At 66.3% G+C, this 23,455-nt stretch overlaps 1 protein-coding gene across 4 annotated transcripts; it reads left to right on the top strand.

Annotated features, from left to right (window-relative positions):
* Positions 1-1,895: 1,895 nt before the first annotated feature.
* On the top strand, positions 1,896-22,896 carry APC2 (APC regulator of WNT signaling pathway 2; the record flags this gene model as incomplete). Of its 4 annotated transcripts, none has more annotated exons than XM_080810220.1 (15): positions 1,896-1,949; positions 7,887-8,036; positions 8,195-8,285; positions 8,416-8,596; positions 9,929-10,037; positions 10,151-10,267; positions 10,787-10,864; positions 11,022-11,120; positions 11,696-12,071; positions 12,491-12,586; positions 15,171-15,310; positions 15,776-15,853; positions 16,043-16,159; positions 16,527-16,741; positions 17,916-22,896. In XM_080810220.1, 15 exons carry the CDS (start codon positions 1,896-1,898, stop codon positions 22,894-22,896), a joined length of 6,882 nt encoding a protein of 2,293 aa, XP_080666346.1. The 4 variants fall into 4 exon arrangements, with proteins under 4 accessions (XP_080666346.1, XP_080666345.1, XP_080666344.1 ...); XM_080810219.1 differs by having other exon boundaries at positions 7,878-8,036; positions 10,154-10,267; XM_080810218.1 differs by having other exon boundaries at positions 7,878-8,036.
* Positions 22,897-23,455: the final 559 nt, after the last annotated feature.

Here is a 23,455-nt window from a genome sequence, read left to right as displayed (position 1 = left end):
ACACTAGCCCAGGGGTGTGCCCGCTCAGCTCGAGGGGGTGGGCAGGCCAGCCCTGAGACTGCAGGGCCTGCCGCCTGCGCTTTTCACACCGCTGGACCTTGTTTCTCCGTCTCGTGTGTTCTATAAAAATAAGGACGACCCTCCTCGTGACAGCAGCGTTGGGGTCACCTGTGCCCCCTTTAGGGCCTTTAACCCTCACTGGAAGCTTCCTGAATGGCCACCATAGGCCACCTGAGTGGGCTCAGGGTGAGAGGGGTCAGCGGTCACATGGTTAATCTTCCGCAGTTTGAATTTCTATCAGCTAATTAGGTATGACACGGGGGGGGGGGGCCCCCGCGGGGCACGGTGTGACAGTGCCTGCTAGCGTTACAAGCGAAAGGAATTGTGTCCTACGGAGACAGCCCGGCCCCCGGCCCGGCCAGCCTGTGGTACTCTGGGCCAGGAAGTACCCAACTGAGCTCAGCTCTGGAGCGGGACCGGGCGGCATCGGGGCTTTCTCACTCCCCGGCCCCTCCGTTGGCCTGCGGCTCCGTTCCTGCCTCTGGTCCAGCTCCACCGGGCCGCAACCCCACATCCGGACCCAGCGCTCACTCCGTGCCCGCCATCGCCACCATCCCCTCCGGAGGCAGCCCCCACCCCGCGGCTCCACCTGGTGTCCCAGGCCCCTTGGCCAGCTGCGTCAGAGCCTGTTCTAGATCTGGCTCCTTCTCTGCCATTTCTCACCTGCTCGTCAACCTAAATAAGCAGGTGTTCACCCCCTCACTTCCGCGGGCTCCGGGTCGGCGCCGGCCTGCAGCCCTCTGCTCTCGCCGCTAGTTCTCACTTCCCAGCCTTTGCCGGGGCTGTGCCCTCTGCGCGAGGACCCTGCCACGGGTTCACGGCACCTGCTTGCGGAGGCCCACGAAGCGCCCTTCTCTTCTTGCTGCTTGTTCCTTGCTTTTCCAGGACTTAGCACAGTTCCTAATGACAACCCCTCCGTGACTCCCCTCCACCTCCCACCTGGCAGCCCGGTACGGTGCCCTCCGCCCTGTTCTCTCCGCTGCGGCCAGAGGGGGCCGGCGAGCACAGAGTCTGCCCGCGGCCCTCCGGGCTCCCCACGGGGTAAGGGACCCAGTCCTCCCGCGTCCACGGGACCCTGCCGACACCTACCCCCACACACTTCGTCCCCGTGTGCCTCCTCCCTTGGCGCTGGCTGCCCCTTGTGCCGGGACGCTCTTCGTGGGGTGTACTGAGTGCCCTTCCCGCGGCCTCGCACGCCCCCACCTCCGGGCTGTTGCCCGCGCTCACGGCGAGCCGACTTACTGTCCTTCCCCCCCCTCCCAGGGTGCCCGTTTCCCACGAGCAGGGGCTTGACTGTTGGCTGCACACAGCGTGGATGTTGGTTACGTGGCCGGACGTGTTTCCGTGTGGTGTGGGCCAGCAAGCCCCGTCCGTACGCAGCGCCCAGCTCGGAGTCCCGCAAACAGGAGGCGCGCGGCGCACGTTTGCCGAATGACTAGTGGACTGAGCGCGCGGCTCGAGCCCGGCCGCTGCGGGCCCCCGGTCCCAGCGGGCAGCCGGCGGCGGCCGCCGGGCAGCGCCACTCTCCTCCGGACCCGTCGCGCCCCGGGTTCCCAGCCCGCTCTTCCTCCGACCTACCCCTCTCCAGGCTCCCACCTTCTGCTTCCGAGTCCTCAGTCCCGCGAGGTTCCCTCCCCCCGCTCCTGCGAAGTCCCTCAGACCCGCTCGTGGGTCGCCCCCCTCCCCAGGAGTCCCCGCCCCCGCCCCGCCAAGCGAGCCCTCCCCGCAGTCCCTCCGCGCAGGCGCAGGGAGTCTCGGCGGTGCCTCCCCCCCGCCCCCCCGCACCCGAGCGGCCGAGGGCGGGGCGCGGGCTGGTCCGGGGCGGCCGCGACTCCATGGGGCTCTGGGGGCTGCTGAGCCTGCTACACTCGGCCTTCTTCGGGGACCAGGTAGGGCGTGGGGGCGCTCCACGCGCACGAGGCTTGACGGGTCTGGGGTCTCGCGCCGTCGCCGCGGAGACCGTTGCCAGGGAAACTGCCTCAGGCTGCTCGCCTGGCTGGGAGCCCCTCCCCCCGCGTCGCAGCGAACCCCCCCACCCCGGGTCTGCGCAAGCGCGGCCTCGCCGGGCCCAGCTCCCGGTCTCCGAGGGAGACCCCCCCCGACCCCTCCCCTCTGCGCCGGCACAGAGAGCACCTGGGGCGGCGGGACCGCGACGGGGGACCGCCCTGCGAAGGGTCCGTCCCATACAGGAGCGTAGAGGCCGGGCCACGCCCTGCACCTTTTCCAGCCTCGGTTTCCCCTCTGGGCTCCCGGCGGAGGGCCTACTCCGCGTTTCGCCGAGGCTGAGGTTCCTAAAATGTATCCCACTGAGGCCCGAGCGCTTTGCGGGCCTCTAATCGTCCGGAACCCTGCGGCTCTAACATCCCCAACTGAAGAGGAATCTGAGGCTGGGGGCGCAGCGGGGAGCCCAAGGTCACGGCCTCGGCAGGGCTGGGGCCAGAGCGTCGGGCGGAGGCGTCGGCGGAGGACCCGGCTCGGAGGCCGACGGGGGAGCTGTCCGCGGTGCTGACGGGATGCTCGCTTGCCCCCTCCCCGCCGGGGGAAACTGAGGCCCAGAGCCCTGTCAGGCGACCCACCCCGATCGGGTTTCAGGGGCGCGGCCTCACCAGTCCCCCATCTCCGGGGCCCGTCCTTCCTCACCCGTCGGGGCCCTGCTCCATCACCGGGCCGGGGTCCCATCTCTGGTCGCATGACCAACCTGGTGCCTTCCTGCTTCCTTCAGCCCCACCCCAGCTGAGTGGCGGGCGGGGGGAGGGGCACCCGGGTCCTACCCCCCGCCCCTGGCACTGCGGAGGGTCAGCGAAAAAGGGCGGGGCATCAAGTGGGAATTGGCACTGAGGTCAGGATCGGAAGACTCAGACACTCTGAGTGACCCTGTTGCGTGGGGGCCAGATGCCGGGATGGCGGTGGAGGGGGAGGGACCGGTCTCCGGGTGAGGGTGCGGCTGAGCAAACCCCATGGTTCCACCGCAGCGGTAGGGAGCGCAGAGGATCCCAGGAGGCTCCCTGGGAAGGGTCCCCACGCTAGGCCTGGGTGCTGTACATTGGGGGGAGGTCTCTTTCATTCCCCCAAGACTGGGACTGGGGTCCCGGGGTGCTGTATTTCCCAAGGTTCTGTGGTTCTCGAATTTCCAGTGATGCCTGAGTCTGTGGCTCAAGAATTTACAGGGTCAGGGATTCTCGAGGAGGTGGAGGAGCAGAGGCTTCAGAGATACAATGTTCCAGAGGCTTGGGGACAAGAGCACCTGGGGGTCTCAGTCCCAGGTGCCCTCAGCCTTCCAGGACCCAGGGCTGCTGAAGCTCATGAGTGAACTCCAGCAGGGCACTCCCCGGCTTAAGCCTCAGTGTCCCCATACGTATGAGGACATGGCTGGCCTTTAGGCCGCTCTAAGATTTTTGGCTGAGAGGGACCTGGGGGCCAGTGACCTCTGAGACTGGGTGGGGGAGGTAAGACAGTTCTGTGCGGGCAAGGATTCTCCAACCCACCTCCTAGTCAACAAAACAAGAAACCCGAGGTCAGAGAGAGAGAGGCCCAAGGTCATGCCGGGGAATCAAGGTAGAGCTAATGCTGGAGCCCTGAGCCCTGTCCCTTCCCCACCCCCTCTGCCCTGCTCTGTGGCCAGTTCAGCCCATGACCCCTCCAGGGGACTGCCCCTGCTCCAAACCCGTCATAAGGACCTGACCCAGGCCCAAACCCACTTCCCCCGAGAGGGCACTGATTCCAGCTCCAGAAACTGCACACGCTGTTCTTGTAGCCTGGAATGCTGTTCCCCTCCTTGCTTCCATGACCAGCTCTTCTTCATCCTGAAGAGGCCAAGCACCGTGTCCCTTTCTCTGAGCACCCTTCCCAGCTTCCAGAAAGAGCCCCCTTGCCCACTGCACCCTGTCCTCAAGCCCCACGGGCTGGGGACTGCTGTGTCTGGCTCTCGAGGGTCCTCTCAGGGCCCCCGGCGTTGCCAGCGCAGGACGGGCACGGGGGTCTCCTGCAGCAAACCCAACAGAAAACAGTGTGGCCCCCGTGCCCTTGGCTCCCTGTTGTCCCGTCGTTCCCTGCACCAGCCCTAACTGAGGCTGCAGCCGCCTCCCCCATTTTACCCAGGGGGAATCAGGTTCTCAGGGCAAACGATTTGCCCCGGCGTCCCAGCCAGGAAAGACAGAGGCAGCCCCCCTAAACCCCGTCTCCTGGCCCAGAGCCCCCTTTGTCCTCGTGCATGCGTGTGTCTGAGGCGGGAAGCACTGGCCGCAGCTGCGAGATCCTGGCTCTGGGTTTTAAACCCTCAAGTGGCTCTGGGGACCCAGGGAGGAACTGAGAAAGCTGGGACCCCAGGCCCCTCCCTCTTCGGCCTCCCCTTCTGTGGGGGTGAAATAGAAGTGTGACGAGAGACAGAGACACAGGGAGACAGAGATGAAAGAGACCGAGCGACATGCGGGAGGACAGGAGTCACGGCAGATGCCCACGGAGGAGCTCTGCCAGGGAGACAGAAATGCCAGGGTCGCAAGTGCTTCTCACCATGCCCGCCCATCCCCCATGCTCAGTCCCTCGTGCCAGCCACGGCCCTCCCTGCTGGCAGGGGCTGGGGGGTCCAGCCTGGGTCCTCGGCCCTGCCCCGCTCTCACCCATCTGCACAAGGCCTGGCTGGATCCGTGGGGAGGGGCTGACCTGGCTCCTGCCCCCCGCCCCCCAAATTCTGATGTAACATCCAGGACTGGATGTTTCATTCCCCAATTCTCCGGATCCAGCCGCCGGAGGTTCTTAAGGCCGCTTTACTCCGGAACGTGCGGGGGACACGGAGCCCCAGACCATGGGGCGGGGCGGGGCGGCCCCGTGGAGGGGGTTCACCCCCCTTCTCTGCACACGCAGTCCCTGAACCCGCCCGGAGGCGCGACGTCCCGCTGCCGCCGCTGGTCCCCGCCCTGGGGCCGCCATTGGCTGTTGCCATGGAACCAGGCCTTCTTCCCGCGCCCCGATTGGCCGCGGCGGCTGCATCCCGCATCCCGCATCCTCCCCCGCTCGCGGTGGTCTCGCCCAGCCCCAGGAGCGGCGGCGCCGCCTGGCCGGGCCGGGACCGGGCTTTGTCCGCCCCGGAACCCTCTGCCTGCGCCGCCGAGACCCCGGAGACCCGGAGCCCTCGCCCCGCGGCGCCCCCGCCAGCCCAGCCCGAGTGAGATAAAGTAAGCGGCGCGCTTCCCTGGGTGGAGGGCAGGGGGCGCGTCCTCCGCCTCTGCTGGGGGTCTCCGTCCCCTTGTCTCTGCTTCAGCTCTGGGCACACTCTCCGGAGCCTCCGCTTCTCCAGGCTGGAGCCAGAAGGGAAACTGAGCCCCGGGAAGGTGGGCGCCCGCGCCGCTGCTGCTATCCCCACGCACACACCCACTCACGGGGCTCACCGCTCGGACCTCCCACAGTCTGCAGGCCTGTGTGTGCTTGGGGTAGGGCCTCACCTCTCTGGACATCAGTCTCCCTCTCTGTGAAGTGGGGCCTGGATTGAAGGGACGAGAGGGGCGTCTTTGGGCCACGTCGTGCCCCCCTCCCTGCTCAACCAGACCAGCCCCTGCCGCTGGTGCTTTCCCTTCTGCAATGGAGATCTCCCAGGGAGGTTCCTGCGAGTCCCCTGGCGCAACCTGGAGCGGCAGGCAGGAGGGCTTCCTAGAGGAAGTTGCACCTTGAGGGATGGCAGGGTTTGGGAAAGGTGCTCCAGGTGGAAAACCGCACACGCAGAGGCGTGGCGGAAGAGCACAGCTGTGCGGCACCAGGGGATGTGGAGGAGTCGGGTCTCATCTCAAGGGCACTGGGCAGCCATGGGAAGTACTGGAGCAAGGGAAGGAGTCCAACCAGTGACTCTCAGGGCTTCCTTCTGGCTGTGCATGAGGAGTGGACTGTGGGAGGCCAGCGAGGCTGCCCTGGTGGGAGGGCTGTGGGGAGTTGGGTGAGAGAGGGTCCAGCTGGGCAAAGCTTGAGGGACTGGTGGGAATGTGGAGCTGGGGACTCAGGCTGGAAAAGGGGGGGTCTGGTGGGGGCCCTACTGCCAAGTTCAGGCTGACGAGGATGCCGGGGGAGCAAAGGTGTCCCAGGCTCGGCCTGGAACATCCACGCAGACACCCATGAGGGAAACGGGAGCTGGGGGGCTGCCCTGGGTGGGGCTCAGGGAGGGGGCCTAGGTTGGTCGAGGGAGTGGAGGGGTGTGCAGGCGGTGTCGCGCCTGGCCTAGTGCTTCCTCCTGGTGGGGCAGGGCCTGGGAGCCTCAGCCAGGACACAACTCCAGCCCAGGGAATTTGCCGCAAGCCCAGGCCTAGGTCCCAGCTCTGCGACCCCTGACTGAGCCTGGTTGGGACCACTCTTGGGGTGGGAGGCGAAGGCTGTGGTCCCCAGGCGGCTGGCCTTCCCTGCTTGGCACACTGTCTCCCATTCCAACTCCCCCGGCTGCCCTGCGGTCTCTGGTTTGCTCCATGACCACTGCCGTGCCTGACCCTCTCACCAGCCTGCAGGATGGGCCAGGCATACCGCCTTCCCATGGCTCAGATGGGCAAACCGAGGCCAGAGCGCACCACCTGGACTCCTGAGTCCTTCCAGGACCGGGTTCCCGTCATGCTTTGTCTGCCCCCCTGGCCTCACTTTCTTCCTCTGAGCCTAGCCTGTTGGTGGTCCCTGAGGCTCAGGACTGTGACCGGGAACTCAGAAGACAGGGTCAGGCATACAGTAGGTCTTCCCGGTGGGTTCGGATGGCCTGATCTCATCTCTGCACCTTTACAACAGGCGCAGCATGCCCTTGGTGACCCCCGGGGTGGGTGGGGTGGGGAGGGTTCTGTGGGTAGGAGCAGAGGGACAAGGGTGGATAAGCGAATGAGTGCAGGTGGCCCGGTCGGGGCAGTGGCGGGGGGGGGGGGTGGTGGTGGTGGTGGTGGTGGTGGTAAACACCTCCCTGTGGGCAAGGGGAAGGCGGGCTGGTCTGGGGAGGGGGCTCCCAGGAAGGAGGTGGAGAAGAGGCTGGGCTGCCATTGGTGCGCCTCAGACAAAGGCGGAGGGAGGGGGCGAGTGCTGATGGGAAGGGAACAAAGAGGGAAGGGGAGGGGTGGGGAGGAGGTGGGACAGCTCCGGGGAGGGCCTAGCCAGAGAGGAGGGGCCGCCGGCCAGCTGGACAGAGGACGGAGGCTGGGCCACAGTGAGAAAGGGCCGCCACACACAAAGAAGTGGGTGGCAGTGGCAGAGCCCAGGAGATGGGGCATGGGGCTGCCGGGGCCGACGGGGGGCTGACCAGAGGGGAGTCAGGCTGGGCAGGCAGCTGCTGGGGCTCCAGCTGTTGGTGAAGGGGGCTGGGTGGCGGGGCATCCAGATTTTAGACCCCCAGGGTGACTGCGATGGGCTTGGGTCTGTCCAGTTGAGGGGGTCGCCACATCGGCCTGGCCGTCGCTCTCCGCGCTGCTTTTTGTTGGCGGGCAGGGCCTTGTTCTCACCCCTTGGCTGGGCCAGTCGGTGGTCTCTTCCCCTCACCTCTGGGCGGCTGCTCTCTCTGGGGGAGGCCCGTGGCCATCAGCAGGTGTGTCTGGGAACCCAGCAGTGAGGACAGACAGGCACTGGTGTCTGCTGGTCAGGTGCTCGTTTGGGTTGTGTGTCTCGACGTCCATCCCATGACTCTGTCCACATCTGTCAATGTCTGTCGCTCTGCTGGCCATGCTGTGTGTCCTCGGGGCCAGCCCTGCAGCGGTCCACACCAGGCACTCCTGTGGGGACTCACCCCAAGGACTGGATGGGAGGGCTGGGACTTCGGTCAGGGGCCACCCCTCCCGAGACCCTTGGGTGAACCTTCTGACCTGTGGCCCCAGGCGCTCCAGGAGCTGAAGATGGCGAGCTCCGTGGCACCCTACGAGCAGCTGGTGCGGCAGGTGGAGGCCTTGAAGGCCGAGAACAGTCATCTGAGGCAGGAGCTGCGAGACAATTCCAGCCACCTGTCCAAGCTAGAGACGGAGACGTCCGGCATGAAGGTGCGGGTGGGGCTGGGCGGAGGTCGGAGGCTCAAACACCGGGGTGCTGGACCAAGAGGCTGGCAGGCCAGGCTGGGGCATCTTGTGGAGGGGATGGCTCAGGGGAGCCCAGGACAGCCGGCTTATGCTGCTGGCGCTCTCTCCGGCCCCCACCGTAGGAGGTCCTGAAGCACTTACAGGGCAAGCTGGAGCAGGAGGCCGGAGTGCTAGTGTCCTTGGGGCAGACAGAAGTGCTGGAGCAGCTGAAAGGTGAGGGCCCTGCGGGGGGTCCCTCTGCACACTGGGGCAATCTCCAGCCTTCCTCCAGAGGGAGCTGGGAGGAGGAGGAGGAGGGGCAGGAAGGGGCACTGACCTCTCCCTCTCTTCCGTGTCCATGCAGCCCTGCAGATGGACATCACCAGCCTGTACAACCTCAAGTTCCAACCCCCAGCCCTAAGCCCCGAGCCCGCGGTGCGCACCCCCGAAGAAAGTCCCGTCCACGGCTCTGGGGCCTCTAAGGACAGTTTTGGGGAGATGAGCAGGGCTACCGTCCGGCTGCTGGAGGAGCTGGACCGGGAACGGTGAGAGACAGCACGTGGCGGGAAGCCCCACCCCCAGCCAGCTCCGCCCCAGCTATCCCTGACCCCTGATTGGCCCACGGGCAAGTGCCCCACCCACCTCCTGAGTGGACCCGGCTCGCAGTGGCTCGTCTTCCCCCTTTCTCGGTCCCGAGGACCTCTGGAGCACAAAGAGGAGGGCTCCTGGGAGATTCCTCAGGGGTCCCCTGCATGCAGGCCTCCCCAAGGACAGGGCTGTGTCCACTGCCAGGGTCAGGACTGGAGCCAGAAGGGCTCAAGGCAGCCTTTGTGGAGAGAGGGCCTGTGGCCCAGGAAACCCGGGCCCATGGCCAGCAGAGGAAAGCAGCGTCCGGACGCCCAGCTCGGCTCAGCTGGGTTGTGTGGGGTCCGACGGGGCAGTTCAGGAGCGGTTTGGAGTCATGTCCGTGCCCTGCTCTGGGACCTCAAGCTAGTCTCCTAACTCCGCCCAGCTTCAGACTTCTGCCCTGTAATTATATGGAACATAGGCCAAATTATTCGAAGTCAATAAATTTTTGAGGCCCCTGGGGGGCTCAGGTCATGATCTCAGGGCCCTGGGATCGAACCCCGCATTGGGCTCTCTGCTCAGCAGGGAGCCTGCTTCCTCCTCTCTCTCTGCCTGCCTCTCTGCCTACTTGTGATCCCTGTCAAATAAATAAATAAAATCTTCTAAAAAATAATAAAATAAAATAAAGTTAGTAAGCATTTTTTAAAAGATTTTATTTATTTATTTAGTAAGCATTTTTTTTTAAAGATTTTTGATTTATTTGTTTGACAGAGATCACAAGCAGGCAGAGAGGCAGGCAGAGAGAGTGGGGGAAGCAGGCTCCCCGCCGAGCAGAGAGCCCGATGCGGGGCTCGATCCCCGGTCCCCGAGATCATGACCTGAGCCGAAGGCAGAGGCTTTAACCCACTGAGCCCCCCAGGTGCCCCAGGCAATAAGTTTTTGTTTAAAGAAAAGAGCCTAAACACGGAGCTCTGTACAATGGGAACAGCAGGGCGTCCCCACAGCGTTGTTCCGAGGAAGGCTGTTGGGCCTGGATCAACCCGAGCCTGACGTGGTCTTCGCAGGCTAGAGGGAGTCTAGCCGGGGCGGAGAGGCGTCGGGGGCACAGCAGCCCCCTCGGAGCCTGTCTCCGGGGACCAGACCTTACAAGGAGTCGCCTCTCTCCTTTGCGTGAACGCTCCGCCCCACGCAGCCCCGCGAGCACCGAGGCTGGTGCCCTGCTGGGAAGCGAGGCTTGCAGGGAGCCGGGCCCGCGCCGGGGCCTCGACGGCCCCCCGTCCGCAGCCCGCGCCCACCGACTCCCCCCTCAGGTGCTTCCTGTTGAACGAGATCGAGAAGGAGGAGAAGGAGAAGCTCTGGTACTACTCGCAGCTGCAGGGCCTGTCCAAGCGCCTGGACGAGCTCCCGCACGTGGAGACGGTGAGCGGCCGCGGCGCGGGGCGCGCGGGGGCGGGCGGGGGGCTCGGGCCGGGGGCTCGGGCCGGGGGCTCGGGCCGGGGCGCGCCCTCACCGCCGCCGCCCGCCCCTCCCAGCAGTTCTCGATGCAGATGGACCTGATCCGGCAGCAGCTGGAGTTCGAGGCCCAGCACATCCGCTCGCTGATGGAGGAGCGCTTCGGCACCTCGGACGAGATGGTGCAGCGCGCGCAGGTGAGGCGGGCCTGGCCGGGACCGCGGGGGGCGGGGTCTGGCTCGGGGGGCGGGGCCGGGGCCCTTTGTGGGTGGGGCCGGAGGGGGCTGAGGGCCGAGCCGGGCCCGGGGGGGCGGAGCCCGAGAACGGCGGGGGGCAGGGGGCGGGCGGTGGGCGGAGCCGAGCGTGGCAGGCCCGGGGCCCGGGTGCTTGGGCGGGACCCGATCAGGGAGTGGGTGGAGTCCGTCCGGGTTGGGGTTGGGCCGTGGGTGGGGCCGGGCTGTGGGCAGAGTCAGGCAGCGGGGCGGGGCTCAGAGCGGGTGGGGCCGGGTAGAGGAGCAGGTGGGATCCGAGCCAGGGGCGGGGCCAGGGAGTGGGCGAGTGGGACGTCGAAGAGCGGTTCGGGCCGCGGGTGGGGTCCTAGCCGGGAGCGGGCGGGGCCAGCGCGGGGCGGGGCCAGCGCGGGGCGGGGGCAGCGCGGGGGCGGGGCCAGGTCCGGGGCGGGGTCAGCCCTGGCGAGCGCCTTTCTCTGCGCTCAGATCCGCGCTTCGCGCCTGGAGCAGATCGATCAGGAGCTGCTGTCCGCGCAGGACCGCGTGCCGCAGACCGAGCCCCAGGTACCGGGAGGGGTGGAGCCAGGGCCCTGCCCGGGGCGCAGGAACGGGCCCGCAGCCCCCACCCCCATCGTCATGGGGCTGCGGCCGGCATTCGCAGTCTGGGCGCTTTGTGGGGTGCTCCCCAACCGAACCCCCAGGCCCGGCGTTCTCCGCACAGGCCCTGCTGGCGGTGAAGTCAGTGCCGGTAGAGGAGGACCCGGAGACTGAGGTCCCCACGCACCCTGACGACGGTGTCCCTCAGCCGGGCAACAGCAAGGTGAGGGGTATCCAGGTTCGTGGGGGGCCCGGCAGCTGGCCTGAGCTGCAAGGGGTGAGGGCGGCCGGCTGGGTTGAGGTGCATGGTGAGGTAGGTCCCGCGTCGCTGTCAGACGTGGGGGACCCTCTCTCCTCTGTCTCCATAAAGTGTCCTCAGGTGTGGAAGGGCCACCTGGGGTGGGGGGGTGCGGTGATGCTGGCAGGGCCAGCATGTGCTCTGGGGTTGGGAAGGTGGGTGGGGGATAGCTGTCCTGGGGGCGTTCAACCTAGTCTCAGACGTAGGAGGTCACCCACTGGAGTACCCAGTGAGGGACTGCAGGGTGGACTTTTGGCCCCCCAGAACTGGGGGTACTCGGTGCTGGCTGATGCCTCCCATCCCCTCCCCAGGTGTGTACGCCGGCCCCCAGGAGGATGCAGGGCAGGAGGGGTCAGGGTGAGCCAGCGATTCTCCGGGGCTGGAGTCACAGGACTCTCGCTGTGTTTGGGTGGCGCCCTGGAGGGCCGCGGCTAGCCCTGGCTGGGGCCGGGTGAGCTGGGCGGGGTTCCCCACCTTGACTCCATCCCCTGCCCTTCCAGGTGGAGGTGGTCTTCTGGTTGCTGTCCATGCTGGCGACACGGGACCAGGAAGACACAGCCCGCACCCTGCTGGCGATGTCCAGCTCCCCGGAGAGCTGCGTGGCGATGCGCCGCTCGGGGTGTCTGCCGCTGCTGCTGCAGATCCTGCACGGCGCCGAGGCGGGCGGCGGGAGCGCCGGGGCGCCCGGAGCCAAGGATGCACGCATGCGCGCCAACGCGGCGCTGCACAACATAGTCTTCTCGCAGCCGGACCAGGGCCTGGCGCGCAAGGAGATGCGCGTCCTGCATGTGTTGGAGCAGATCCGAGCCTACTGCGAGACCTGCTGGGACTGGCTGCAGGGCAGGGACGGCGCCGACGGAGGCGGCAACGGCGGCGGTGAGCACTTGGGAGCTTCGGTGTGGTGGGGTGAGCCGGGAGAGCCGTCCAGGCCTCCCGCGGTCTCTGGCTAGAGCCCGTGACCTTTGCAAGCAGGGTGCAGTCTGGGACCCCTAGTGTTTGCAGGTCTTTGCAAAGTTAATATATGGCAAAAACACTGCCAAAAGGTCCTTAGCACCAGGCACTACCTCATCGGCCTTTGCGATGCAGGGGCGTGGGCAGCACCCTGCGTCTTGCCTTTAGACAGGCGTCGTAAGGCCGCCCTGCTCTGGAGCACCCCCCCCCCCGCCATGCGCCCGCGAACAGCGGTTTGAAGAGCTCTGGGGTCCCTGCAGGCCTGTGGGGTGGAGAAGGCAGGGAAGGGCAGGGACGGGACGCACCGGCGGCAGGACGGCCCTGACCCCGCCCCTCGCCCGCAGCCCCCGTCCCCATAGAGCCTCAGATCTGCCAGGCCACCTGTGCCGTGATGAAGCTGTCCTTTGATGAGGAGTACCGCCGCGCCATGAACGAGCTGGGTGAGTGCCCCTGGCTTCCTCCAGGACTCCACGGCCATCTCCTGACTGGCTGGGGGGGGGGGGCTGCTGGGCCTGTTCTGGCCAGGGCCGGCTTGGTAGCCACCAGGACGCTGCGGCTCAGAGAGCAGGGAAGCGTCTCTGCTCAGGGAGCGTGGCGGGGGCGGTGGGGGTCGACCTTGTGAAATCCTAGGTTTGCGAGCATTACAAGTGTTATGTCTCTTTCCATATACAAGTCCTCGAAACCCGGGAAAAACAAATAGCAAAGCTCAAACATCACACCCATATATGCTCAATTTCACTGTCCGGAGATGCCGCTTCCCGCCTAGGAGGGGGTCAAAGCGCGCAAAGGGTAGACCCCGAGCGGGTTGGCTGCGTGGGAGGCACGCGCCCAGCCCTGGGGGAGGGCTCCCCCCCACCCCGATGCGCTGGATTTACAAAGGAAGACACAGGAAAACAAGGAAGCAGGGAACCCAGAGAAAACCCCAAACCTGGAAGCCTTGTGTGCCCTCCAGGTAGGCGTCGGCCGCAGGCAGGTGTCCTACCCTTCCTCTGCAGTCCCCTGTCATAGGGGGCAGAGGAGGTGGTCCAGTCCGCTCCGTGCACAAGACACCTGCACGGGTGTGCCCCAGAACGTAGTCTAAACACAGGAGGCCAGAGGGCCCCGGCCGCGCTTCCCACCCACTGGCGCGAGGCCAGAACAAAGAACTTCCATTGGCACCGCATCCCCTCTGCCCTTGAACACTTGGACTAGGAACATGTAGACTGTCATATGGAACTGGTTCTGAGTGTGGCCCAGGACGCCCTCCTATGAGGTCCCCAAGGTCACAGTTGTTTTGATAAGGACACGAAGATGTGATCTGCCTCTCCCACCCTGTCTTCTCCCGGCGTTTCCCTCTGAGGACCGCTGGGCTGCACATTCCAAGGGCTAAGAGGCTTCATTTTCGTTTTCAGCAGTGCGTATGCACAGCTGTCGCCCACAGGCACAGAATCTCTTTGGGGTCACACACCTCACAAACGTTCGGAGGATACAGGGGTCCTGAGGGCAAAACACTTGCATGCCACCGGTGTCTGCCAGGAGCCCCTAGCCGGGCAGCCCACCCGCAGCTGAGTTCACAGCACTTGCTGCCTGTTCTGTCCGCATCCTTCCTGTGGGTTTCCACATTCAGGAGGGTGAAGAGCCTTGGAAGCGTCCCCCGAAATAACTTATAATCACGCATTAAAGTTGCTGGAGGCTCCTGGTGACAGTTGTTTGAGTGTTGTGAGTTCCGGTCCCACGTCGGGTGACAGTTGTTTGAGTGTTGTGAGTTCCGGTCCCACGTCGGGCCTGGAGCCTACTTAAAAAAATCAACTTTTGGTAGAATACACGTAAGATCTGCTATCGTAACCGTCTCTGAGCACACAGCTCCGCGGCGGGAAGCACTCACACCCCTGCCCTCCATCTCCAGAACTTTCCATCTCTCCACACAGAGACTCTGTCCCCGTGAAGCACGGACTCCCCACCCCTGCCCCAGCCCCAGCTCCCACCCTCTCCTCTCTGTGTGGACGGGACTCCGCTGGGGCCCTCCTGGGAGTGGCGTCCTGCAGGTCCTTCTGGGTCTGGCTTTTTTGATATAAATACCCTCGAGCAGAACGTCTTTGGGGTCTGCCCATGCAGTAGCAGGTGTCAGCGTCCCGCCTTTCTGTGGCTGAGGAATGCTGCGTTGTGGACAGACACGCTGTGTCCACCCATCCGTCCACGTCCGCTGATGGACATTTGGGTTGTGTCCCCCTCGGCTGCTGTGAACACGTCGCAGGCTTGCACTGGAGGTTTTTATAACAGTGACTTAACCACTTACTACACGGCCGGCACTATGCTTTTTTTTTTTTTAAGATTTTATTTATTTGATACACAAGAGAGAGCGATCACAAGCAGGCAGAGAGGCAGGCAGAGAGAGAGGGGGAAGCAGACTCCCTGCTGGGCAGAGAGCCCGACGCGGGGCTCCATCCCAGGACCCCGAGATCATGACCTGAGCCGAAGGTAGAGGCGCAACCCACCGAGCCACCCAGACGCCCCACGTTGGAGGTTTTTAGATGCGCCCTGGTCACTTCCTGCCCCAGGGACACTGGCAGTTGCCCCCATCATCTCTGCCCCGGGGAGACGGACATGGGGCTTCTCATGCTCGCGCTGCTGCTTTCCCTTGCTCCATACCGACCACATCCCCTGATTCGTTTTCCCCATAGTAGCTCCTGAGCACGGGCCATCCATAGCCTGCCCTCCGTGGCTCGTGGTCTAACGTGTGGAGAGAATTCTCGTGGGGGATGTTGGGGGGCTTCCCTGAGAAAGTGACTGGAGCTGGGAGCAGAGCCCGTAACCTGGGCAAACAGCAGGGAAGAGCACTGCAGGCAGAGGGAACAGCTGTGCAAAGACCCAGAGGCTGGGGAGTAGCCCTGGGGGCTGGGGAGGGGGACCTGAGCGGGGCAGGTGTGGGGTGGGAGGGAGCAGAGGGCATCTGAGGCCGAGAAGAAGGCAGGTGGGTGGTGTGGGGTGTCCGGCCGTGGGCGGGCACCCCGCAGGTGCACCATGCCCTTCCTTGCGCCCCTGCAGGTGGGCTGCAGGCCGTCGCGGATTTGCTGCAGGTTGACTACGAGATGCACAAGATGACGCGGGACCCACTCAACCTTGCCCTTCGCCGCTATGCCGGCATGACCCTCACCAACCTCACCTTTGGGGACGTCGCCAACAAGGTGCGTGGGGCAGCCGGAGGCTGGGCGGGGTCAGCGCTCTCCAGATCAGAGCCCTCAACCTCACCACAGCTTCGAAACAGCCCTGAGAGGTGGAGACAGTTGTCCCCAATTTGCAGGCGGGTAGACTGAGGCCCAGAGAGGGCTGGTGGGCCAAGAAGGCTGGTGTCTGCATGCGATCAACCAGGCCACCATCCTGCTGGCTGCTCTGGGGCCAGCTCTGCCGAGAATGGGGCCTCTGGACTAGGGGGCTGGGTGTCCGTGCTGGTCTGGGCCTCAGTTTCCTCATTGGAGCAACAGGGTAAGGGCCGTCCCTCCCCCGCAGCAGTGAGGATGGGGGCTGGGCTCAAGCTCTAGCACACAGTAGGTGCTCAGTGAGCAGAGGAGGGAACCTGAAGGTGGGGGTGGGTCTACTTCATGCCCCCTGCCCTGCCCGGCATGGCGCGACTTCCCTCTTCACACCAACAGGCCACGCTGTGTGCCCGCCGGGGCTGCATGGAGGCCATCGTGGCCCAGCTGGCTTCTGAGAGCGAGGAGCTCCACCAGGTACCTGGGCAGTGTGGCCCCAGGCGCGCCGTGCGGGGTGTCCCACTGCCTGAGGCCTTTCTGCTGGCCGGGCTCCCTCTCCCCTGGGTATGGGGCATCCCCTCCAGTCTCTGCTCAGCCCCGCCTGGCACAAGGGTGGAGGCTTGGGTGGCCTTAGGTCCACATTGCCCCTTCTCTGCCCCGGCCCAGGTGGTGTCCAGCATCCTGCGCAACCTGTCCTGGCGGGCTGACATCAACAGCAAGAAGGTGCTGAGGGAGGTCGGCAGCATGACTGCCCTGATGCAGTGTGTTCTGCGAGCCTCCAAGGTGGGCACCAGCTGGAGAGGGGGGCTGGGGACAGGGAGACCTCACCCCAAGCCTCAGGAAGAGGGACCAGCCAGGGCTGTTTAATGCCAGCCACGGCGCAGGGAGACCTGCGAGAGGGGGTGAGTTCCCCATCTCTGGGGGAAATCAAGACAAATAGTGCACTGGAGAGCAGCTGGTCCACACCTGGGGCTTCCAACCCTGTATCTCAAGATCCTTTCACTGTGACTTATATGGGAAAACGTATTTGGGTGCCTTTCCTCCCAGCCTTTTGTCCACACCTTGACGGAAACAGCCGAGTGGGCGGGGCTGGCCTGGTCCCTGCTCCCCGCCCCCGCGCTGACCCCCTCCTTACCCGATCTGCGTCCAGGAGTCCACCCTGAAGAGTGTGCTCAGTGCCCTGTGGAACCTGTCGGCACACAGCACGGAGAACAAGGCGGCCATCTGCCAGGTGGACGGTGCCCTGGGCTTCCTGGTGAGCACACTGACCCACAAGTGCCAGAGCAACTCCCTGGCCGTCATCGAGAGCGGCGGCGGCATCCTGCGCAACGTGTCCAGCCTCATCGCCACCCGGGAGGACTACAGGTCGGCCCCCCCCAGCCCGCGGCCACCGGGGGGGAGGGCGTGGGGCCGGTGCGCTGGGGGAAGGGGGTCGTCCCCGCGCAGTTTGGGCTTGGCTGGGAACCAAGGACAAGCTTTGTTCTGTACTGAGAATGGACGGTCCCAACTGGTCCCCAGGGACTACATTTTTTAGTGTAAGTATATCTCAAATCTTGTGTGTGGTATACTTATACTAAATTTTAAACTAATTTATTAAAATAAAAATATGTATTACTTTATAAATATTAACAAATACTTGTTCTTTACTGAAAATTTTATAAATACTATGAAGAAATATTCATCCCTGGGGTGCCTGGGTGGCTCAGTGGGTGAAGCCTCTGCCTTCGGCTCAGGTCATGGTCTCAGGGTCCTGGGATCGAGCCCCGCATCGGGCTTTCTGCTCAGCGGGGAGCCTGCTTCCCCTCCATTTCTGCCTGCTTCTCTGCCTACTTGTGATCTCTGTCAAATAAATAAAGTCTTTTAAAAAATGGTAAATTAAAAAAAAAAAGAAATATTCATCCCTTATCAAAATAAAGTATTATTTATGAGGCAATAATCACTAATGTTTCTGACGTAGGAAAATAAGTAATAGTTATGTTTAGTATAAGAATATCCCAAATATGGCATAGGCTATACTTGTGCTAAAGATTTTATTTTATTTTTTTTTAAAGATCTTATTTATTTATTTGACAGAGATCACAAGCAGGCAGAGAGGCAGGCAGAGATGGGGGGGAAGCAGGCTCCCCGCTGAGCAGAGAGCCCAACGGGGGGGCTCCATCCCAGGACCCTGGGATCATGACCCGAGCCGAAGGCAGAGGCTTTAACCCTCTGAGCCACCCAGGCACCTCTAATATATACATTTTAGTAAACATTTAGTCCGTTTTCTGAAATTCAGTTACCTTACTCAGCGTTTGCTAAAACTGGCTCCCCCGCTGCCCTCCCATCCCGGCAGGGCAGGGCAGAGTGGGGCGCAGTGGGGCGAGGGGAGGGGCGGGGTCTGGGGGGAAGGGGCGGGGCGGGGGGTACGCCCTTCACGGGGAGGGGCGGGGCGAGCCGTGGGTGGAGCGCGGCGATGGGCGGGGCGCAGCCGGGGGGCGGGGCCGCGCGGGCCTGACGCTTCCCTCGCCCCGCCCCCGCCCCGCCCCCGCCCCGCCCGCAGGCAGGTGCTGCGGGACCACAACTGCCTGCAGACGCTGCTCCAGCACCTGACGTCGCACAGCCTGACCATCGTGAGCAACGCCTGCGGCACGCTCTGGAACCTGTCCGCCCGCAGTCCGCGTGACCAAGAGCTCCTGTGGGACCTGGGGGCCGTGGGCATGCTGCGCAACCTGGTGCACTCCAAGCACAAGATGATCGCCATGGGCAGCGCCGCCGCCCTGCGCAACCTGCTGGCCCACCGCCCTGCCAAGTACCAGACCACGGCCACGGCCGTCTCCCCCGGCGCATGTGCTCCCAGCCTGTACGTGCGGAAGCAGCGGGCGCTGGAGGCCGAGCTGGACACGCGGCACCTGGCGCAGGCGCTCGACCACCTGGAGAAGCAGGGCCTGCCGGAGGCGGAGGCCGACGCAGCCTCCAAGAAGCCCCTGCCGCCCCTGCGGCACCTGGACGGGCTGGCCCGGGACTACGCCTCGGACTCGGGCTGCTTCGACGACGATGAGGCGCCCTCCCTGGCTGCCGCAGCCGCCACCGCAGAGCCTGCCAGCCCCGCGGTGCTGTCGCTCTTCCTGGGGAGCCCCTTCCTGCAGGGGCAGGCGCTGGCCCGGGCCCCCCCGGCCCGCCGCAGTGGCCCAGAGGCAGAGAAGGAGGCTGGCGGGGAGGTGGCCGTGGCGGCCAGGGCCAAGGCCAAGCTGGCACTGGCGGTGGCGCGAATTGACAGGCTGGTGGAGGACATCTCCGCCCTGCACACCTCGTCGGACGACAGCTTCAGCCTCAGCTCTGGGGACCCTGGGCAGGAAGCGCCGCGTGAAGGCCGGGCCCAGTCCTGCTCTCCTTGCCGGCGGCCGGAGGGCAGGCGGCCAGAGGCTGGCAGTCGGGCCCACCCACTGCTGCGGCTCAAGGCTGCCCACGCCAGCCTCTCCAATGACAGTCTCAACAGCGGCAGCACTGGTGATGGGCGCTGTCCCCGCGAGCACACACGGTCCTGCCCACTGGCCGTGCTGGCCGAGCACCTCGAGGGGTCCCCAAGCAGCCAGGTGCGGCCCAGCCGGCTTGACCTCCACCTGCCGGGCAGCCAGGAGCCGGCGTCCCGGGACGGCTCTGCCGCCGACGCCTGTGTACGCACCATCAAGCTGTCGCCCACCTACCAGCACGTACCACTCTTTGAGGGCAACCCCAGGGCGGGCATGGGGTCCCTGGCCTCCGGAGCCCGGAAGCAGGCCTGGCTGCCCATGGACGGCCTGAGCAAGGTGCCGGAGAAGCTGGTGGCAGAGACCGTGCCACTGTGCCTGTCGCGCTGCAGCTCCCTGTCCTCGCTGTCCTCGGCTGGCCGCCCAGGCCCTAGTGAGGCCGGGGACCTGGACAGTGACTCATCCCTGGAAGGGCTGGAGGAGGCAGGACCCAGCAAGGCTGACCTGGACGGGGCCTGGCTCGGGCCTGGGGCCGCCTCCCTGCCCGTGGCCATCCCGGCTCCCCAGCGGGGCCGGGGTCTGGGGGTGGAGGACACCACCCCGTCCAGCTCCTCGGAGAACTGCGTGCAGGAGACACCGCTGGTGCTCAGCCGCTGCAGTTCGGTGAGCTCCCTGAGCAGCTTCGAGAGCCCGTCCATCGCCAGCTCCGTCCCCAGTGACCCGTGCAGTGGGCTGGGCAGCGGCACGGTCAGCCCCAGCGAGCTGCCCGACAGCCCTGGGCAGACCATGCCACCCAGCCGCAGCAAGACGCCCCCGCCGGCCCCCGCACCTCCCGGCGAGAGGGAGAGCACCCAGTTCAGCCTGCAGTGGGAGAGCTACGTGAAGCGCTTCCTGGACATCGCCGACCGCCGCGAGCGCTGCCGGCTTCCGTCGGAGCTGGACGCGGGCAGCGTGCGCTTCACTGTGGAGAAGCCGGACGAGAACTTCTCCTGCGCTTCCAGCCTCAGCGCGCTGGCCCTGCACGAGCACTATGTGCAGAAGGACGTGGAGCTGCGGCTGCTGCCCCCAGCCTGCCCTGAGCGTGGCGGCGGCGGCGGCGGCAGCAGCGGCGGCGGCGGCCCTGGCCTGCACTTTGCAGGGCACCGCCGGCGGGATGAGGCTGGTGGCTGCCTCGAGGGCCCGGCAGCCGCTGACCAGGAGCTGGAGCTGCTGCGCGAGTGCCTGGGGGCGGCGGTCCCCGCCCGGCTCCGCAAGGTGGCCTCAGCGCTGGTGCCTGGTCGCCGCGCACTGCCCGTGCCCGTCTACATGCTGGTGCCGGCCCCCGCCCGGGGGGACGACTCCTGCGCCAACTCCACTGACGGCACGCCCGTCACCTTCTCTAGTGCCACCTCGCTCAGTGACGAGACACTGCAGGGACCTCCCAGGGACCCGCCCAGCGGGCACTCGGACAGGCAGAAGCCTGCGGGTCGCGAGGCCCCGGCCAGGCAGGCCACAGGGCACAGGCACAGGGCGTGGGGTGCGGGCCGGAGCACAGAGCAGGCCCGGGGCGTGGGCAGGAGCAGGGAGGGGCTGGAGCTTCCCCTCCGCCGGCCCTCGAGCGCCTGCAAGAACCAGGACGTCTCCCGCCCCAGCCCGGGCCGCGGGGACGGGGCGCTGCAGTCCCTGTGCCTCACGACGCCCACCGAGGAAGCCGTGTACTGCTTCTACGACAACGACTCAGACGAGGAGCCCTCCGAGGTGGTGGTGCCCCCGCGGCGGGCATCTGCCATCCCCCGGGCGGTAAAGAGAGAGCGCCCGACTGGCAGGAAGGAGGTGCACGCCGCACCCAAGGCTACGCCCAAGGCCACGCCCAAGGCCACGCAAGCTGCCCGTGCCCAGCCCAGCCTCATCGCCGATGAGACGCCTCCGTGCTACTCCCTGAGCTCCTCCGCCAGCTCCCTTAGTGAGCCTGACCCCCCTGAGCACCCGGCAGGCCGGCCCCAGGCTCTCGAGCCAGCTGTCAACAAGGGACCAGGTGCTGCAGGGGGTCGTCATGGCCCCCCGAGCCCGCGGGTGGAGACAGGGCTGCTCCGGCGCGGTGTCAACTCCACGGTGCCCAGGCGCCGGTTCCAAGCGTCGGGCCCTCGGCGCCGCAAGCCCCAAGCCGCCCAGCCAGACAAGCGGCCCGCAGAGGGGCCCCGGGAGCGTGGGGACGAGGCGGCCAGCTCCGACCACGCCTCAGACCTCGACAGCGTCGAGTGGCGTGCTATCCAGGAGGGCGCCAACTCCATTGTCACGTGGCTGCACCAGGCGGCGGCGGCGGCCACCCACGAGGCCTCGTCTGGGTCTGACTCCATCCTGTCCGGGTCAGGGCTGTCGGGGAGCTCCACCCTGCAATCCACACTACACAGGAAGGGGCGGCGGCTGCAGGTGGGGGGCCAGGTGGGTAGCACCGCGAGGCCGGAGAAACGGGACTCGGCCCTGGCCCAGCACAGCACCAGTGGCCCCGAGAAACCACGCGGGGCTCCGAAGACCACGTGCAGGGTGCCGGCCGTGCTCCGGGGAAGGACCGTGATCTACGTGCCCAGCCCGGCCCCCCGGGCCCAACCCAAAGGCCACTCCGGCACCCGCGTGGCACCGAGGAAGATGGGACCCCCGAGCCCTGCGCAGCCAGGAGCCCCCGCCAAGACCCCCAGCCCCGGGCAGCAGCGGTCTCGAAGCCTGCACCGGCCCGGCAAGATCTCGGAGCTGGCGGCGCTGAGCCCTCCCCAGAGGAGCGCCACACCGCCCGCCCGCCTGGCCAAGGCCCCCTCCTCGGGGTCCTCCCCCGCCTCTCCGGCCTCCCAGCCCCCTACAAGGAGGCCGCCCCCAGGCGCCCAGGCCGCGGGGACCCTCCCCGGCCCCGGGGCATCTCTGGTGCCCCAAACACCCACGCGGGCCCTGCTGTCTAAGCAGCACAAGACGCAGAAGTCACCTGTGCGGATCCCCTTCATGCAGAGGCCAGCCAGGCGGGGGCCGCCAGCCCTGGCCAGGGCAGCCCCGGAGCCGGGTCCCCGGGGTCGGGCGGCAGCGGAGGGAAGCCCTGGCGCCCGAGGGGGCCGCCTGGGCCTCGTGCGCGTGGCCTCTGCCCGCTCCAGCGGCAGCGAGTCGTCCGACCGCTCCGGTTTCCGGCGGCAGCTGACCTTTATCAAGGAGTCCCCGGGCCTCCTGCGTCGCCGCCGTTCAGAACTGTCCACTCCAGAGGCTGCGCCCCCCGCCTCCCAGGGCGGCTCACCCCGCCGCAGTCGACCTGCGCTGCCCGCCGTCTTCCTCTGCTCCTCGCGCTGCGACGAGCTCCGGGCAGGCCCCAGGCAGGTTCCAGTCCCCCAGCGAGCCCCGGCGGCCAGGCCCAGTCCCAGCGAGCGGCCCGCCCGGCGCCCCAGCTCCGAGAGCCCGTCCCGCCTGCCTGTCCGCACCCCCACCGCCCCACCCGAGGCGGTCAAGCGGTACGCCTCCCTGCCGCACATTAGCGTGGCCCGCAGGCCCGACGGGGCCGCCCCGGGGCCCAGCGCCGACGCTGCCCGCCGCAGCAGCGATGGAGAGGCCCGGCCGCTGCCGAGGGTGGCGGCACCAGGCACCACGTGGCGTCGCATCCGGGACGAGGACGTTCCACACATCCTACGGAGCACGCTGCCTGCCACTGCCCTGCCACTGATGGGCGCCCCGTCCGAGGAGGGCCCCAGCGGCCCCCCACAGCGCAAGACCAGCGACGCCGTGGTCCAGACGGAGGACTTTGCTGCCACTAAGACCAACTCCAGCACGTCTCCGAGTCTGGAAAGCAGGGGGCCCCCCCAGGCCCCAGTCAGCGGCCCCACCACACTCACTGGCAGCGACGTGGACGGGCTTGGCCCCACCAAAGCGCCCACCTCTGCTCCCTTTGTCCATGAGGGCCTGGGGGTGGCTGCAGGCGGCTTTCCCGCCAGCCGGCATGGCTCCCCCAGCCGCTCGGCCCGTGTCCCCCCCTTCAACTATGTGCCCAGCCCCATGGTGGCAGCCACCACTGACTTGGCCACAGAGAAAGCCCCCACCGCTGCCCCCACCAGCCTCCTGGAATAGTGGCCAGCGCTGGCCTTCTAGAACATCCTCTCCTGGCCAAGGGCCGGTCTGGCTGCCTGGAGGGTGGTCCTAAGGTCCATCTACCCATCAGAGCCTCTGCCCTTGGAGCCCCACTGCAGCCTGAACTGGCCTCACATCTCACGCACAGACGCTTGCTTCGTGCTGCGGGGGCTCTGGAGGGAACAGGCCGCCGGCGCCATCTCTCCTCCCAGCCTGGAGCGAGCACAGTGAGGCGGTCTGGCCCCAGGCTGGCCTCCACGCGGGGACCACCCTCCCAGCCCGGGCTGCCCTCAGCAGCAACGCTCCAGGGCCCCCTGCTCTGCCGGGCCAAGCCTCAGCAAGACCGTCCCCATGTCAGGAGCCGCAGGGAGGTGACGGAGTCCGCCCGAGGTGGGGGGCAGGGCTGGGGAGGGTGGCCCCATCAAGCCAGCGCCTGCCAGCTGGGGGCCTCGGCATCCGTCCCAGCCTACACTGGGATGAAGCCTATAATTTTGGGAGGCCCGGTAATTGGTTAATGACGGCTCTGTGGGTTTGTTTGCCTTCTCAGCCCCAGCTGGGG

The sequence above is a fragment of the Martes martes genome (genome assembly GCF_963455335.1).
Source record: "Martes martes genome assembly, chromosome: 1".
Lineage (NCBI taxonomy): Eukaryota > Metazoa > Chordata > Mammalia > Carnivora > Mustelidae > Martes > Martes martes.
The sequence above is the reverse complement of the archived record's forward strand: the minus strand, read 5'-3'. Positions and strand labels throughout refer to the sequence as shown.